This window comes from Megascapheus bottae, chromosome 21, assembly GCF_031878675.1.
Source record: "Megascapheus bottae isolate mThoBot1 chromosome 21, mThoBot2.hap1, whole genome shotgun sequence".
Taxonomy (NCBI): Eukaryota; Metazoa; Chordata; class Mammalia; order Rodentia; family Geomyidae; genus Megascapheus; species Megascapheus bottae.
In genome coordinates, this window is record NC_143529.1 from 35,300,392 (window position 1) to 35,314,615 (window position 14,224).

At 57.2% G+C, this 14,224-nt stretch overlaps 1 protein-coding gene across 4 annotated transcripts in view; it reads left to right on the forward strand.

The window, feature by feature from the left end:
- Positions 1–13,804, forward strand: part of Dgkd (diacylglycerol kinase delta) — a 91,896-nt gene extending 78,092 nt beyond the window's left edge. For all 4 annotated transcript variants that reach the window (XM_090355065.1, XM_090355066.1, XM_090355067.1 and 1 more), the window contains 12 exons: positions 1,235–1,345; positions 1,927–2,023; positions 3,225–3,332; positions 3,978–4,091; positions 4,753–4,887; positions 5,505–5,656; positions 7,792–7,903; positions 7,980–8,072; positions 8,501–8,620; positions 11,667–11,787; positions 12,933–13,063; positions 13,620–13,804. In XM_090355065.1, coding sequence (XP_090211191.1) covers positions 1,235–1,345; positions 1,927–2,023; positions 3,225–3,332; positions 3,978–4,091; positions 4,753–4,887; positions 5,505–5,656; positions 7,792–7,903; positions 7,980–8,072; positions 8,501–8,620; positions 11,667–11,787; positions 12,933–13,063; positions 13,620–13,709 — 1,384 coding nt within the window. In that variant the 3' untranslated portion in view covers positions 13,710–13,804. The remainder of the gene's footprint in view (positions 1–1,234; positions 1,346–1,926; positions 2,024–3,224; positions 3,333–3,977; positions 4,092–4,752; positions 4,888–5,504; positions 5,657–7,791; positions 7,904–7,979; positions 8,073–8,500; positions 8,621–11,666; positions 11,788–12,932; positions 13,064–13,619) is intronic.
- Positions 13,805–14,224: the final 420 nt, after the last annotated feature.

Consider the following 14,224-nt stretch of genomic DNA (forward strand, 5'->3'; position numbering starts at 1 on the left):
TTACAGCATGTCATTACAATAGAAATGAACCGTAAAGGTGTCGTGCTGCCGAGACAGCGGGTGTGGAAGACCGTGTATGATTGTTTCTGTTGGCCTGCACAGGACAGACACAGGCATAGAGACAGCTGGCCACTGATGTCAACATGCTGGGCTTAAAGGGTCATTGGTGCTGCGTGCAGTGGCTCACACCTGTAATCCTAGCTACTCAGCAGGCTGAGACCTGAGGGTCACAGTTTGAAGCCAACCTGGGCAGGAAAATCTATGAGATTGTTATCTCCAGTTAACCACCAGAAAGCCAGAAGTGGAGCTGTGACTCAAGTGGTAGAGCCCTAGCCTTTAGCAAAAGTCTCAGAGACAGTGCCCAGGCCCTGAGTTCAAGCCCCCCTACTGGCACAAAAAGAGAGGTGGAATAAAAAGGCTGCTCGAGTTAGGAGGCCTGGGATGACAGGCACGGGTTTCTTTCTTTTTCTCTTTTCTTTTCTTTTTTTTTTTTTTTTTTTTTTTTTGCCAGTCCTGGGCTTGAACTCAGGACCTGGGCACTGTCCTTGGGCATTCTCAAGGCTAGAGCTCTACCACCTGAGCAACAGTACCACTTCTGGCTATTTCTGTGTATGTGGTACTGAGGAGTCAAACCTAGGACTTCATGAAGGCTAGGCAAGCACTCTACCACTGGGCCATGCTTCTGGCCCGTGGGTTTCTTTCTGAGGTGATGATGTGTTCTAAAACTGATTGTAGAGTTGATGTGACTGTTAGTATATTAAGCATCACTGTATACTTTGAATTGGCAGTTATATGCTATGCAAGTAACTCAGTGAGCTGTTACCAAAACCTCCCCAAAAGACAAAAGTAAAAATCTAAGTAAAAAAAACGTAGCTCAAAGCCCAGTGCTGGTGGCTCAGACCTGTCATCCCAGCTCCTCAGGAGGCTGAGATCTGAGGATCGTGGTTCAAAGCCAGCCCAGGGAGGAAAGTCCATGAGGCTCTTATCTCCAGTTAACCACCAGAAAACGGGGTGGCGCTGTGGCTCAAATGGCAGAGCACTAGCCTTGAGCTGATGAGCTCTGGGACAGTGCCCAGGCTCAGAGTTCAAGTCCCACAACTGACCCCCCCCAAAAAAGAACCCAGGGTTCAAATCCCTGCCTGTCAGAGGGGGGGAAAAAGTTTCGGTTTGCTCTGAGTACATACAAGACATCGGGCCTCCCCTGGCTGCGGTGACCCCTGTGCCCTCGCTGCAGAGATTGCTACACAGAGAAGTGCGTCATGAACAACTACTTCGGCATTGGCCTGGATGCCAAGATATCTCTGGACTTCAACAACAAGCGCGACGAGCACCCCGAGAAATGCAGGTGGGTGTGGCCCGAGGGCAGGCCCTTCCTGTGCCGGGGCTCCCGCCAGCGAGGCGGGTGGAGTCAGCGGGGCAGAAAACATGAGTGTGCTGAGGCAGGACACACACAGCCCCATCGCCATGCTGTCGGAGCAGGGGTGCCCGGGGCTGGGGCAGTTGAAGGGGTTCCACCCGATGGCTGCTCAGGTTGGACAGAGTTGACGCCGGTGGTGCTGTCTTGGGCAGGTGACAAGGCCCAAGAGAAGTCCCAGCAGCCCTCCCCGCACTTAGTCAGTACGTGTCTCACGTCTGAGTTGTTTCTTTTGTTTTTCTGCATTTTCCCACGTTTCTATGGTAAACGTAAGTGTAGAGCCGGAAGAAAGTCTCGATGGATCGCATTTCTCGGAGGCTTACTGGCCTTCCAGGATTTGACTGTGTTCTTGGCAAAATGTCACTTTTTAGTGTAATTTCGCATTGGTAAATGTACTCTAGGCATATCTGCAAAACCAAGACAGTGCCCCCTTCCTGCCTGCCTCCCCGTGCCCCCCCTGCCCCCCGCTCCTCCCTGCCAGGCCCCACCCCCACTCTCTGTGCGTTTTCTAGGAGTCGGACCAAGAACATGATGTGGTACGGAGTCCTCGGCACCAAAGAGTTGCTCCACAGGACCTACAAGAACCTGGAGCAGAAGGTCCTGCTGGAGGTGAGCCCGGCCCAGAGCCTCCAGCTGGTCCTCAGCTGGTCCTCAGCCCCCTCAGCTGTCCTCGACTCCCCTCAGCTGGTCCTTAGCCGTCCTCAGCTGTCCTCAGCTGGTCCTCAGCTGTCCTCGACTCCTCTCAGCTGGTCCTCAGCCGTCCTCAGCTGTCCTCGACTCCCCTCAGCTGGTCCTCAGCTGTCCTCAGCTGTCCTCGACTCCCCTCAGCTGGTCCTCAGCTGTCCTCAGCTGTCCTCAGCTGTCCTCAGCTGGTCCTCAGCTGTCCTCGACTCCTCTCAGCTGGTCCTCAGCCGTCCTCAGCTGTCCTCAACTCCCCTCAGCTGGTCCTCAGCTGTCCTCAGCTGTCCTCAGCTGGTCCTCAGCTGTCCTCGACTCCTCTCAGCTGGTCCTTAGGTGTCCCTAACTTCTCTCAGCTGGTCCTCAGCTGTCCCTAACGTCCCTTGGCTGGTCTTTAGCTGTCAACTCCCCTCAGCTGTCCTCAGCTGTCCTCAGCTCCCCTCAGCTTCCCTCAGCTGGTCCTCAGCTGTCCTCAACTCCTCTCAGCTGGTCCTTAGGTGTCCCTGACTTCTCTCATCTGGTCCTCAGCTGTCCTCAGACCCCTCAGCTGGTCCTCAGCTGTCCTCAACTCCTCTCAGCTGGTCCTCAGCTGTCCTCAACTCCTCTCAGCTGGTCTTCAGCTGTCCTCAACTCCTCTCAGCTGGTCTTCAGCTGTCCTCAACTCCTCTCAGCTGGTCCTTAGGTGTCCCTGACTTCTCTCATCTGGTCCTCAGCTGTCCTCAGCTGTCCTCAACTCCTCTCAGCTGGTCCTCAGCTGTCCTCAACTCCTCTCAGCTGGTCCTCAGCTGTCCCTAACTTCTCTCAGCTGGTCCTCAGCTGTCCCTAACGTCCCTTGGCTGGTCTTTAGCTGTCAACTCCCCTCATCTGCCCTCAGCTGGTTCTCAGCTGTCCTCAGCTGCCCTTAGCTGGGCCTCAGCTGCCCTAAAGTCCTCTCAGCTGTCCTCAGCTGCCCTCAGCTGGTCCTCAGCTGTCCTCAGCTCCCCCTCTGGCCCTCAACTCCCCTGGGCTGCAGTTGCACTCGTGTCCGGAAGCCAGCCACACTGCGATTGCCCGGTGCCTGGTGCGGGTGCTCGCGGAGGGCTGACGCCCCTGAGCAGTTTCCTCTCCTCTCTTCTTGCCCTCGTGCCCGCAGTGTGATGGGCGGCCCATCCCTCTCCCCAGTCTGCAAGGAATCGCTGTCCTCAACATTCCCAGCTATGCCGGAGGGACCAACTTCTGGGGGGGGACCAAGGAGGATGACGTACGTATGGCCTGGTCCCCGGGCTAGTTGGGAGGCTGTGATTTTGTGCTCCCACCACTTACTGAGCATGTGCTAGCTTCTCGAGTGGCACAGTGGAGGACGGGACAGGCAGGGCCTCTGGCTCAGCGATAAGCTGTCTGGATGGCAGGGAGGGCGTGCTGGGCATCCAGGAGGACTTGGCTTTGGCACGCCACATGGGCGGTGGGGAGGGACGAGGGTAAGGTGGGGCAGGAGGATGGAGTCTCTGGAGATGGCCAGTGCAGGCCTGAAGGGCCTGCAGTGCACAGGGCTGTGGAAGCCAAGGGGAGACGTCTGGAGTTATCGTTAACAATGGCAGCAAGAGGGGCTGGGGGTGTGAAGCCGAGCTCAGGGGCCAGCGTCGGGACTTGTACGTAATTACTACTGCATGCAGGCCACTGTTCTGAGTGTCCAGGGTCCTGTGGCACCCCAGAGGAGCCTCCCACACGTGAGGACACTGAGGGGCGCTGGGGAGCTTGCCAGCATGGTCCAGCTCGTCAGTGGCAGGTGTGGGATCGGGCCCCAGCTGTGTGCTGGGCCGTGGCCTCGCCAGAGCCCAGAGCAGGAAGCAGTGGGGGTGGGAGGGGGAGGAAGGGCCAAGTTCATCTCTGCTGCTGGTCCTTGCAGACGTTCACAGCTCCGTCCTTCGATGACAAGATCTTGGAGGTGGTCGCTGTGTTTGGCAGCATGCAGATGGCTGTGTCTCGTGTTATTAAGCTGCAGCATCATCGAATTGCCCAGGTATGGGGCCGCAGTCCTGCAGGGGTCAGCTGACCCCTCCTGGAGCCCACACCTGTTGGCCTAGAACTTCCTGGTTTGCTCCCCTTCCCGGGACCTGGAGGCAGCCTCTGCGTCGGGCTCAGAATGCCCCTAGCTGTACCCTGGACCCCCGACCCTTACATTCTCACAAATACCCTCCCACCACCGACAGCCACCCGAGCCCTCTGTGCCCTGGCAAGGTGGAACAGACAGGCCTTCGGGGGAGACGGTGTGGGGTCGGGTGCCTGCTGATGGCTGGGGCTGTCATGCAGTCGGGCGGGGTGCTGGTGAGCCTGCGGGCTGAGCCGGGCTATTTGCTGGGCTCTCCCCCGCCAGGCAAGAGGCAAGGAAGAGGCTGAGAGCTCTCCTTTTGTTTTAGAAACATTGTGTTGACGAGAGCGGGGCTTCTTCGTCCTCTTGCTCCGTTGATGTCTGCACTGGGCAGAGGCCCGTTCCCCCCTCTCCCCCCTTTGGGCTCTGATGCCCCCATCTGCCCCCCAAGGGGTCCTGAGGAGTGGGCAGTGGGGCATCAGAGCTGGGGGAGGACAGCAGTGTGTGGCAGTGGGTGATGGGCAGGGTACGGGTTATCATGGCCCTGGAGGTGGTGGCTTAGGCCTCAGGTGACAGCTGTGCTGCTCCTCAGTGTCGCACGGTGAAGATCTCCATCCTGGGGGACGAGGGCGTGCCTGTGCAGGTGGATGGCGAGGCCTGGATCCAGCCGCCGGGGTACATTCGCATCGTCCATAAGAACCGAGCACAGACGCTCACCAGAGACAGGGTAAGCTGGCTGCCTGAGGTCCAGGCCAGCCCAGACAGAAGCATCCCCGTGAGACTCTTCTCCAGCTAACCACTGTGGCTCTAAGTGGGACAACACTGAGAACACTGGTGCTGAGCGCAGAGAGGGGAGCACCCAGGCCCCGAGTTCAGGCCCCACAACCAACCAAAAAGAAAGGCTCCCTAGATGAATGCCTAGAATCCAGCTGCTCAGAAGGCTGAGGTCTGAGGATCATGGTTCAAAGCCAGCTTGGCAGGAAAGTCCATGAGACCAGTCTGTAGTCAACCAACGAAATGGAAGTAGACTTATGGCTAGTGGTAGAGCACCAGCCTTGAACAAAAATACTAGAGACTGTTCAGGCCCCGAGTTCCAGTCCCAGGACAGACATAAGACAGTAAAGGCTGCCTGCAGGGGTTGAAGCAGGGTCCCTGGGCTTACGTCTGGCTTTCCTGGGCTCGCCTGTGCACTCTTAAAGGAGGCGTGGGAGTGTTTTAGGTGTTGTTCTAGGGTCGGAAGAACTTGTAGCAGGGCCCTCAGTCCCCCAGCCCCGCACAGTGAAAACACTGTCACAGCGCTTTCTAGCCACAGCCCTGAGGTTCCTTCCGCTTCTCGTGTCCTAGGCCTTCGAGAACACGCTGAAGTCCTGGGAGGACAAGCAGAAGTGTGAGCTGCCCCGCCCGCCGTCCTTCTCTCCGCAGCAGGAGATCCTGTCTGAGGAGGAGGCCACGCAGATGGACCAATTTGGACAGGCGGCCGGGGCTCTTATTCACAGGTACCTGGCTCCAGGGCCGTGGCCTTTGGGTTCTGATGGCTGGTTGGCAGTCATGAGGACCAAGCCTCTCTCTGCTTGCCCTGGCCCGGCTTTAGTTCTCTAGTGGTGGATCAGGATTTGCTCAGAAGGAAGCCTGAAACCCACAGGTGTTTTCAGAGCCATTCACAGACTAAGCCCTGTCCTGGGCCACGGGAGATCACCTGAGCAGCTTGCACGCAGCGTGGGTTCCGCCTCCTGTGTCTTCCTTCCCCAGGAAAAAAAAGTGCACTTAGGGAAGTGGTGTTATGGCTCAAGTAGAACAGTAGCCTTGAGCTGAAGAGCTCAGGGACAGCTCCCAGAGGCCCAGAGTTCAAGCCCCATGACTGACAAAAAAAAAAGCAGTTAGTGGCATGGTGGAGCCACCTGCAGTCTCAGCCCTCAAGCGGGCTGTGAGTTTAAAGTCTGCCTGTGATACACGAGAACATGTCCAAACAAACAAAACCCATCCTGGACTTCTAAGCCCACTTTGACTGCTTCTTCCCTTCACCCTTCTTGGAGTTCAAGTTTGTACTTGGCTCTCCCACTTGTGCCCAAGGCCTTCTCCTTTGGTGTGTTCAGTAAGCAGCTCCTGGAGCTGCCGTGGCCTTGTACCAGTGCTCAACACTGCTCTCCCTGCCACACCTGTGTCCCCACCCTCGTACCCTCCCCAGCAGGCCAGGCCCAGCCTGCTCCTGTATCTCACTCTGGCGGCTTGACCTTTCCACCTCACCCCTCCCTGAGGCCTCACCCCTGCTGGGTGTCCTTTTCTTTTCTCAGCATTTCTCTGCTGCTCTAGTCTTGGTACTGGTCCTTCAGGTTGGGAGATGGACCAGCAGCTCCAGGGCCCTTTCTAGGCAGGTCTGCCCAGCTCTGGCGGTAGAGGTTTTGCTGGGGCAGGCTCCCCACAGCCTGTCTCTGGTGTGGTCATTTTCCTCTGGTCTCTGTGGCCTTTTTTTGGGTGGGGGTGGGGGGTGTCAGTTGTGGGGCTTGAACTCTGGGCCTGGGCACTGTCTCTGAGCTCTTCAGCTCAAGGCTAGCTCCCTACCACTTTGAGCCACAACGCCACTTCTAGTTTTCTGGTGGTTAATTGGAGATAGGAGTCTCAGACTTTTAGGGGCCGGGAGTTTGGCCTAGTGGTAGAGTGCTTGCCTCGCATGTATGAAGACCTGGGTTTGATTCCTTGGTACCACATACATAGGGGAAAAAATAAAGCTGGAAGTGGTGCTGAGGCTCAAGTGGTAGAGCTATAGTCCTGAGAAAGTCCAAGGACAGTGCTCAGGCCCTGAGCTCAAGCTCAGGACTGGCAAAATAAAAAAAAAAAAAGAGTCTCACAGACTTTTTAGTGCCCAGGCTGGCTTTGAACCGTGATCCTCAGATCCCAGCCTCCTGAGTAGGATTACAGGTGTGAGCCACTGCACCCGGCCTCCCCATGGACACTTCTAGCACGTACAGGGTACGTGTCTGGGCTCCACACTGCTTTTCTTCCTTGGCCACTGGCCTGCTGTGGCTCATTCCTCCCAGCCACCTTTTCCTTCTCCCGAGGTCAGTCATGGGGCCGGATGTCTTGTGGATTTGTCCCATTCTTGGCTGTGAGTGACCTCTCGCCCTGTCCCCTCGCAGCCGTGGTGGCTGGGAAGCCAGCCTGGAGGATACACTTGCTCCAGCCCAGCCTTACCACAGGCGGGCGGGTCTCCGTGCCTCTCGGGCATGGCGGCTCCACCCAGCCTCTGCACGGCCTCCACCGGGCTCCCGGGCTCTGAGCTGTCTGCTCAGCATCCCCGCGCCGCTGACTGCTGTCTTCAGAGCAGGGCCCGTGCCAGCTCTGCACAGCCGGGTCTGGACGTGTCCCCGCAGGGGTCTCAGCTGTGGGCTGGACCCAGGGCTGCGTCACCCTGCTGTTTCCGTGTCATATGCTGTATTTGGTGCCTCTTCCTCCCTGGAAAGCTGGGATTTTGTGTTAGGTTTCCTGATAGGCGCCTGCTGTCTGCTGTTATTGGGACATAACCTGCCAGGGACTGCGACAGTGGCACTGTCCCCTTTGACTGGTGGGAGCAGCCCCTGCATCTGCTGCTTCTGGTGTGGGGTGCACTGCTAATGCCCACTGCACTTCTCCTCAGCATCCGGGAAATCGCTCAGTCCCACCGCGACATGGAGCAGGAGCTCGCGCACGCCGTCAATGCCAGCTCCAAGGCCATGGACCGCGTGTATGGCAAACCCAGAGCTTCAGAGGTACTTGGTTGTCCCAGGCGGGTGCCTGACCCTGTGTCTGGCCTTGTACGAGTTTCTACATCTCGGTTTCTCCTAGGGGCTGAGCTGCAGCTTCGTCCTGGAAATGGTGACTAACGTCAGAGCTCTGCGCAGTGAGACTGAGCTCCTGCTGGCTGGGAAGATGGCCCTGGTATGCGGCGGGTCGGTGGGCTGTGGTCGTGTATGGCACCTTTGTCCCCGGGTTCTGGGCACAGAGCGCATTTTAGTTGAGGGAAAGAGCCTCCGAGGCCCTCTGGTGTGGGCATGGCTCTGGGCCAGCTCGAGGTGGGCAGTGGGGTGGAGACTGACCAGAGGTGGCGTTGAAGGGCGTGTGCTGGCCGCTTCTGCTCTGGATGGGCTCTGCCCCCGGCGTTCCTGTGCATGGGGTGGGGCACAGGGTAAGCCTGTCCGGGCTGCCCGCTGCCAGCCTTACCATGCAGGGCCTCCCTGGCTTGTTGAGGAGAGGAGGTCCTGGGGGCTTCATTGTTGGGGAGGTGCTAGAGGAAGTCGGGGGGACTGGGCCTGGTGGCTAGCCCAGGTGCCTCCACATACTCAGCAGCCCCCCCTCATCCCGAGCAGCAGTTAGACCCCCCTCAGAAGGAGCGGCTGGCAGCAGCCCTCGCCGAGATGGACCAGCAGCTCCGGAAGCTGGCAGACACCCCCTGGCTCTGCCAGCCCACAGAGCCCGGCTACGAAGAGGTATGTGTGTGCAGGCCACACCTGGGATGAGGTGGCCCCAGACTTGAGACTGACCCGGGACAACTCTGAGGCAGGGAAAGACTAGAAGGGAGGAAGGGAGGGAGGGAGGAAGGAAGGAAGGAAGGAAGGAAGGGGCTAGAATAGATACCCTTGTGATGGGGCGTCTGCTGTCCTCCACCGCAGTCCCGGGCTGGCCGGGAAGCCGGGGAGGGAGGCAGAGCACAGCCCCCCCTTCCGTCCTCAGTGTGGAGACGGAGTTGTAGACAGTGGAGTTGGTGTCCAGTCCCACGCACACTCCCCCCTGCCCCATATCTAATAGCAGAGCAGGCAGACCTCCAGGGCGCATGCCCACTGGAGAGCAGGTGAAAGGAACCAGGAGAGGCCGCAGCAGGCCAAGGCCAAGCCACGAGGCCTGTGGGCCGCTTGCTTCTGGGGGTGGAACCAGAGCAGCTGGGGCAGAGGCGAGCTGGGGCAGGACAGGAAGTCAGCAGCGCCTGTGCAGGCTCAGCCTGCTGGAACGTTGGGCAGCTGCATGGCACAGGAGGCAGGGCAGTCGTGGGTAGCAGGAGGTTCTTGTGTTTCTTGGACAGTGTGTCAACCACAAACCGCTGCGGGCTTGACGCAGGCCATGTTGCAGTGCACAAAGTGCAGCACCTTTGAAGGATGAGGTAGAAATCTTGTGGCCGGGCTGACAAGGGGCTCGTCCAGACAGGTTCAGCGGTTCATTGTAACTGTGACCCAGTTACTCTCTACTGAGCTGACTGCATGGGACGTTCAACAGGTGTAACAATAAGAGCCCTCCCATTCCAGATGAAGTTCCTCTTCCTAAGAAGGAATCACGTTAAAACTCTGTTCTTGGCCATCGAGGCTGTGGCTCAAGTGGTAGAGCGCCTGCCTCGGCTGCTCAGAGTTCAAACCCAGTATGATCACAAACCAAACCAAAATGCCAGCAAACAATGACGGGAAAACTCCAAGCCCCCCAACCTGTGTTTTTTACTTTGGTAACTAGAGAAATGTAGAGTCAGTATTGTTGCTTTAAAGTTAATAGTTTATAATTTAAAAAATTACATTAAGATAAAATATACTCTAAAAGCTATAAAAGAAAATAGGAGGGAGCTGGGTATGGTGGCTCACGCCTGTAATTCTAACTACTAAGGAGGCTGATACCTGAGGATCTTGGTTCAAAGCCAGCCCAGGCACTAAATGAAACTTATTTCCAATTAACCACTAGAAAACCGGAAGTGGCACTGTGGTTGCACAGCACATGCGCAGCCTGGCAGAGCTGAGCGCACACATTGAGTCACACACTGGGGACCCTGGGAATGAAGGTGCAAACAGAACTGCATACTTGGTGGCAGTAAATGTGAAGATAGGATCCTTGAGATTGGAAAAGTATGCTAACATTACTGTGTGGGACGTGAGCTTGGAGACAGTTCTACTGGTCCTACACGGTGGCATGGGATTGTTCGATTATCTTTTTATTAGCTCCTGGCTCAGTTCCACTGCGTTCTGGTGAATCACGGCTTGCTGGGTGTCCTCACCCGTGCGCTTACTGTGTACAGTACTAGGACCCTACTGGGGATTGCGAGCTGGCCTAGTGCTAGAGTGCCCGCCTGGCATGCATGAAGCCCTGGGCTTGATTCTTCGATACCATATGCACAGCAAAAGCTAGAAGTGGCTCAAGTGGCAGAACGCTAGCTTTGAGCAAAAAGTATCCAAGGACAGAACCCAGGCCCTGAGCTCAAGCTCAGGACTGGCAGAAAAAAAAAAAAGAAAAAGAAAAAGACCCTCCTGGAAATGTTTTCTCGATCCGTCAGTCACTGGCTCTTTACCACTATTGTAGTTGTGTCAGATCTCCTTGGTGGCTCTGTGTATTCTGCTTTACGTGTTTGGAGGCTCTTATTAGGTTTTATCATTGTATAATGATCCTTGTTATTATTATATATTGTATAGAATTCTTATCAAAGTCTCCTTGCTTGGGAGAGTCTTCATATGTTCACTTTCAGCCGCCTGTGTCACTGCTGGCAGCCAGCTTTTGTGGGTCTCAGCTCTCTGCTCTACCTCAGGAAGATGTCCCAGAGAAAGCACAAAGTGCACAACGTAGAAGTCTGATAGTGCTCATAATCCAAGGCTAGCCACCAGGCAATAGAAATAACCTGCTTTAATCTTTATAAAATGGTGTGTGCTGGTCAGGTAATACTTAAAAAAGATTAGCCAGGCCCTGGTGGCTCACACCTGTAATCCTAACTACCCAGGAGGCTGGCATCAGAGAATTGTGGTTCAGAGCCAGCCTGGGCACAAAAGTCTGTGAGATTCATTTCCAGTTAATTATTAGAAAACCAGAAATGGCACTGTGGCTCAAAGTGGTAGAGCTAAAGAGCTCAGGGATAGTACTCAGGCCCATAGTTCAGGCCCCATGTCGGACAGAAAGGGAGGGAGGGTGGGAGGAAAGGAAAGGAATGGGAAGATTACGGATGTTTCAGCTATGCGTAGCAGCGCGCTTCTGAAATCCTCCATGTATGCGAGGTTGCGGCAGGGGGATCTTGAATTTTAAGTTAGCCTGGGCTATACAGCTAGTTTATATTTGTCATCTGTCCGTATGTCTGTCCATCCGTCAGACACGGTGGCCCCTTTGCCTGGTGGTTTGAGCTCACAGCCTGTGCTCATGAGGAAGAACGCTCCTGCTCTTCCTCTTGAGCCCCAGCCTGGCTGTTTCTCTCCACTTACTGATTTTGAATGGGGACTTGAGTTATGCCGGGCTGGCTGGGACTTGGGTCCTCCTCTTTGTGCTTCTTGCATAGCTAGGGTGCTAAGGGGTGCACTTCCACACTCCACTTTTCTTGGTGGACTGTGTGATCTTGCTAATTCTTTTGCCTGGGCAGGCTTCAAACCCTGATCCTCTTGGTGTAGACAGTCAATTTTCAGGCATGTTTAAGAGACGGTGGCATCAGTGCACAGGAGAATGAACGTCTAAAGCAGCACGCGTCTGTGACAGGTACGAGGCCTGGAGGGACGGGGACTAACTCAGTGTCTTACTTCCCCACAGAATGTGATGCTGGATCTTTCTAAACGCAGCGGCCGCAGCGGCAAGTTCCGCCTTGTGACCAAGTTTAAAAAGGAGAAGAGCAATAAGAACAAAGACGTGCACAGTAGCCTGGGAGCCCCGGGTACCTGCCCCGCCCCGCATCCCTGGTTGTCAGCAGCTGTCCTGGCCGGGCTGCTGCTTTTCCCCTTGGCCACGTCGTTCCCCCCGTCCCTTGCTGTGGTCTTAGTCACTGGCTGCTCTAGTCTGCTGCAGCTGCACAGCCGCACTCAGCATTCGTCCTCTTCCCCTGGGTGCTGACAGGGCCCCACCCAGGCCACCTGCCTACCTGAGCTGGGGGAATTGGTAGGGAGGTGACAAGACAAACTCAGACACACAGAGCTCTGGCCTCAGACCGTGCTGGCGTGCTCGGTGCCTGCTCCTCCGATGGCTGCTCGTTGCTGCCTTTGATTCCTTGATCAAGGCCCCTCAGCCTGAACCGCTGGACCTCAGTGATTGTGGGCGCAGAAATCAACGGGAATGATGCTAAAGGATGGCTTTCCTTCGGGCTGGCAAAGTGGGCTTAAAAATCTGGTCGATTAGCTGGGTGCGGTGGCTCAGGCCGGTGATCCTAGCTACTCAGGAGGCTGAGATCTGAGGATCAAGGTTCAAAGCCAGCCTGGCACAAAAAGAACCTGAGACTCTTATCTCCAAGTAACCTCTAGAAAACAGGAAGTGGGGCTTGGCTGAAGGGCAGGGTGGTAGCCTTGAGCTGAAGAGCTCAGGGACAGTGCTCAGGCTGAGTTCAAGCCCCAGGACCCACAAAAAAAATCTAGTGGATTAGCCCTGCACCCCGCCACTGACTCTCATTCCGCTGGGTGCCAGGCAGGCCTGCCAGGTTGATTTGGGGAGTGCATCTGCTGCCCCTCAGGGCAGTTCCCTGGCCAGTTTTCTTCCTTGCATGTCTATGCAGCAGCTGGGTTTCTGCTCCGGGTGGTGCCTGCCCCCCACCCAGAGTGGCTGGCAGCACGTGTAGCACACACACATACACCTGCTGCCTGGGGCTTAATGCCCACCCATCTGGGACCCCGAGGTGCAGAGGCTGTGGTGCCTGGGGCAGGACAGCTCACCGCTCAAGCTGGCAGCTCCCTGTGGCTTCTGTGCTGCTGGCGGGTGTGGCCTGGGCTGGGTGCTGGGTGCTGGGTGCTGTGCACATCTCGGGCACTGCTGCTGCTGCACTGGTGCGGGTCTCTGGCACTCACTGCGCTCCTGCGTTTCCGTCCCCGACAGTTCACCTCTGGGGCACAGAGGAGGTGGCTGCCTGGCTGGAGCACCTCAGCCTCTGTGAGTATAAGGACATCTTCACGCGGCACGACATCCGGGGCTCTGAGCTCCTGCATCTGGAGCGGAGGGACCTCAAGGTATTGCCACGGGCCACTGCCCAGACCTGCGCCCCAGCTTCCACCTGACTCCTGGCAGCCCTGTCTGTCCCCCACCCTGGCCACGTCCCAGCACCCACACCCTCACAAGTTTTCTCAGGCTTTGGTGCACATCCTGGGCTCGGAGGGTGACAGTGATGGCCTGTGGCTCTACCTGCCATGACCTAGAAAATGGGAGCAGACCCCATTTTCTCAGCCCCCCCAACGAGGGCCCGTCCTGACATTAGAGCACGCAGCCCGGTGTCCAAGAACCGTGGGTGAAGGGAAAGGCTGGCATGTGCCGCTGCCCTGTGCCAGCCAGGCAGAGGAAAGGGGTGCTGGGTTTCACCCTGGTCCAGAGTGTAGAGGTCAGAGAGAGGCGCTGCCCCCCTCGGGGCTCAGGCCTGTGTCTGGTCTCTGCCGGGAGACACAGCGGAACACAGGGATGGTGTTGCGTCTACAGGGCTGTCGTGTGCCGTGGCCACGTTTCGTGGTTTTGATGGTTCAGGCAGTGGAGGGCGGGGCCCCCCATCAGTGGCTCCTGTCCTCTCTGTTGCAGGACCTTGGGGTGACCAAAGTGGGCCACATGAAGAGGATCCTCTGTGGCATCAGGGAGCTGAGTCGGGGCTGTCCTGCGGCCGAGGCGTAGCTGCTGCCCTGTGCGCCTGCCTCCGCCGTGCCCCCCGCCACTGCGGCCAGCGCGGCCCCGCCCCGCGGCCGTCTCTTGGTGCTATTCCCCTCGGGAGTGACGACGCTTGTGCCGCACGTGACGCACGCTGGTAACAGCTCTAGGTTTGACCATACCAACACAGCTGCCTTTCCCAGCCGATCCCTGCGGCGAGCCGTCCCTTGCCCTCCGCTCTGGGGCCTGCGTCGTGGGCACAGGGAAGGTGGTTGAGTGTGGCATCCTGCCAAGACCGCCCTGAGGCTCCTCCGTGCCCAGTCCACCTCCACCCTGCTGGCCCTCACTGGAATGCAGAATGTTCCCCGCCTGGCAGCCCCCGTGGTTCTCCTCCGCTGGCCTCCCCTGTGGAGTAAGGCGTGTGAGAGGACGTGGATGCAGCCCCGCTCCTGTTCTCCTCTGGTAGGAAAAAGAAGCAGGAAAGCCCTGGTGGTGCCAGGGCTGCAGCCAGCCCAAGAGTCTGAAATTGCTGGGGCTCCCAT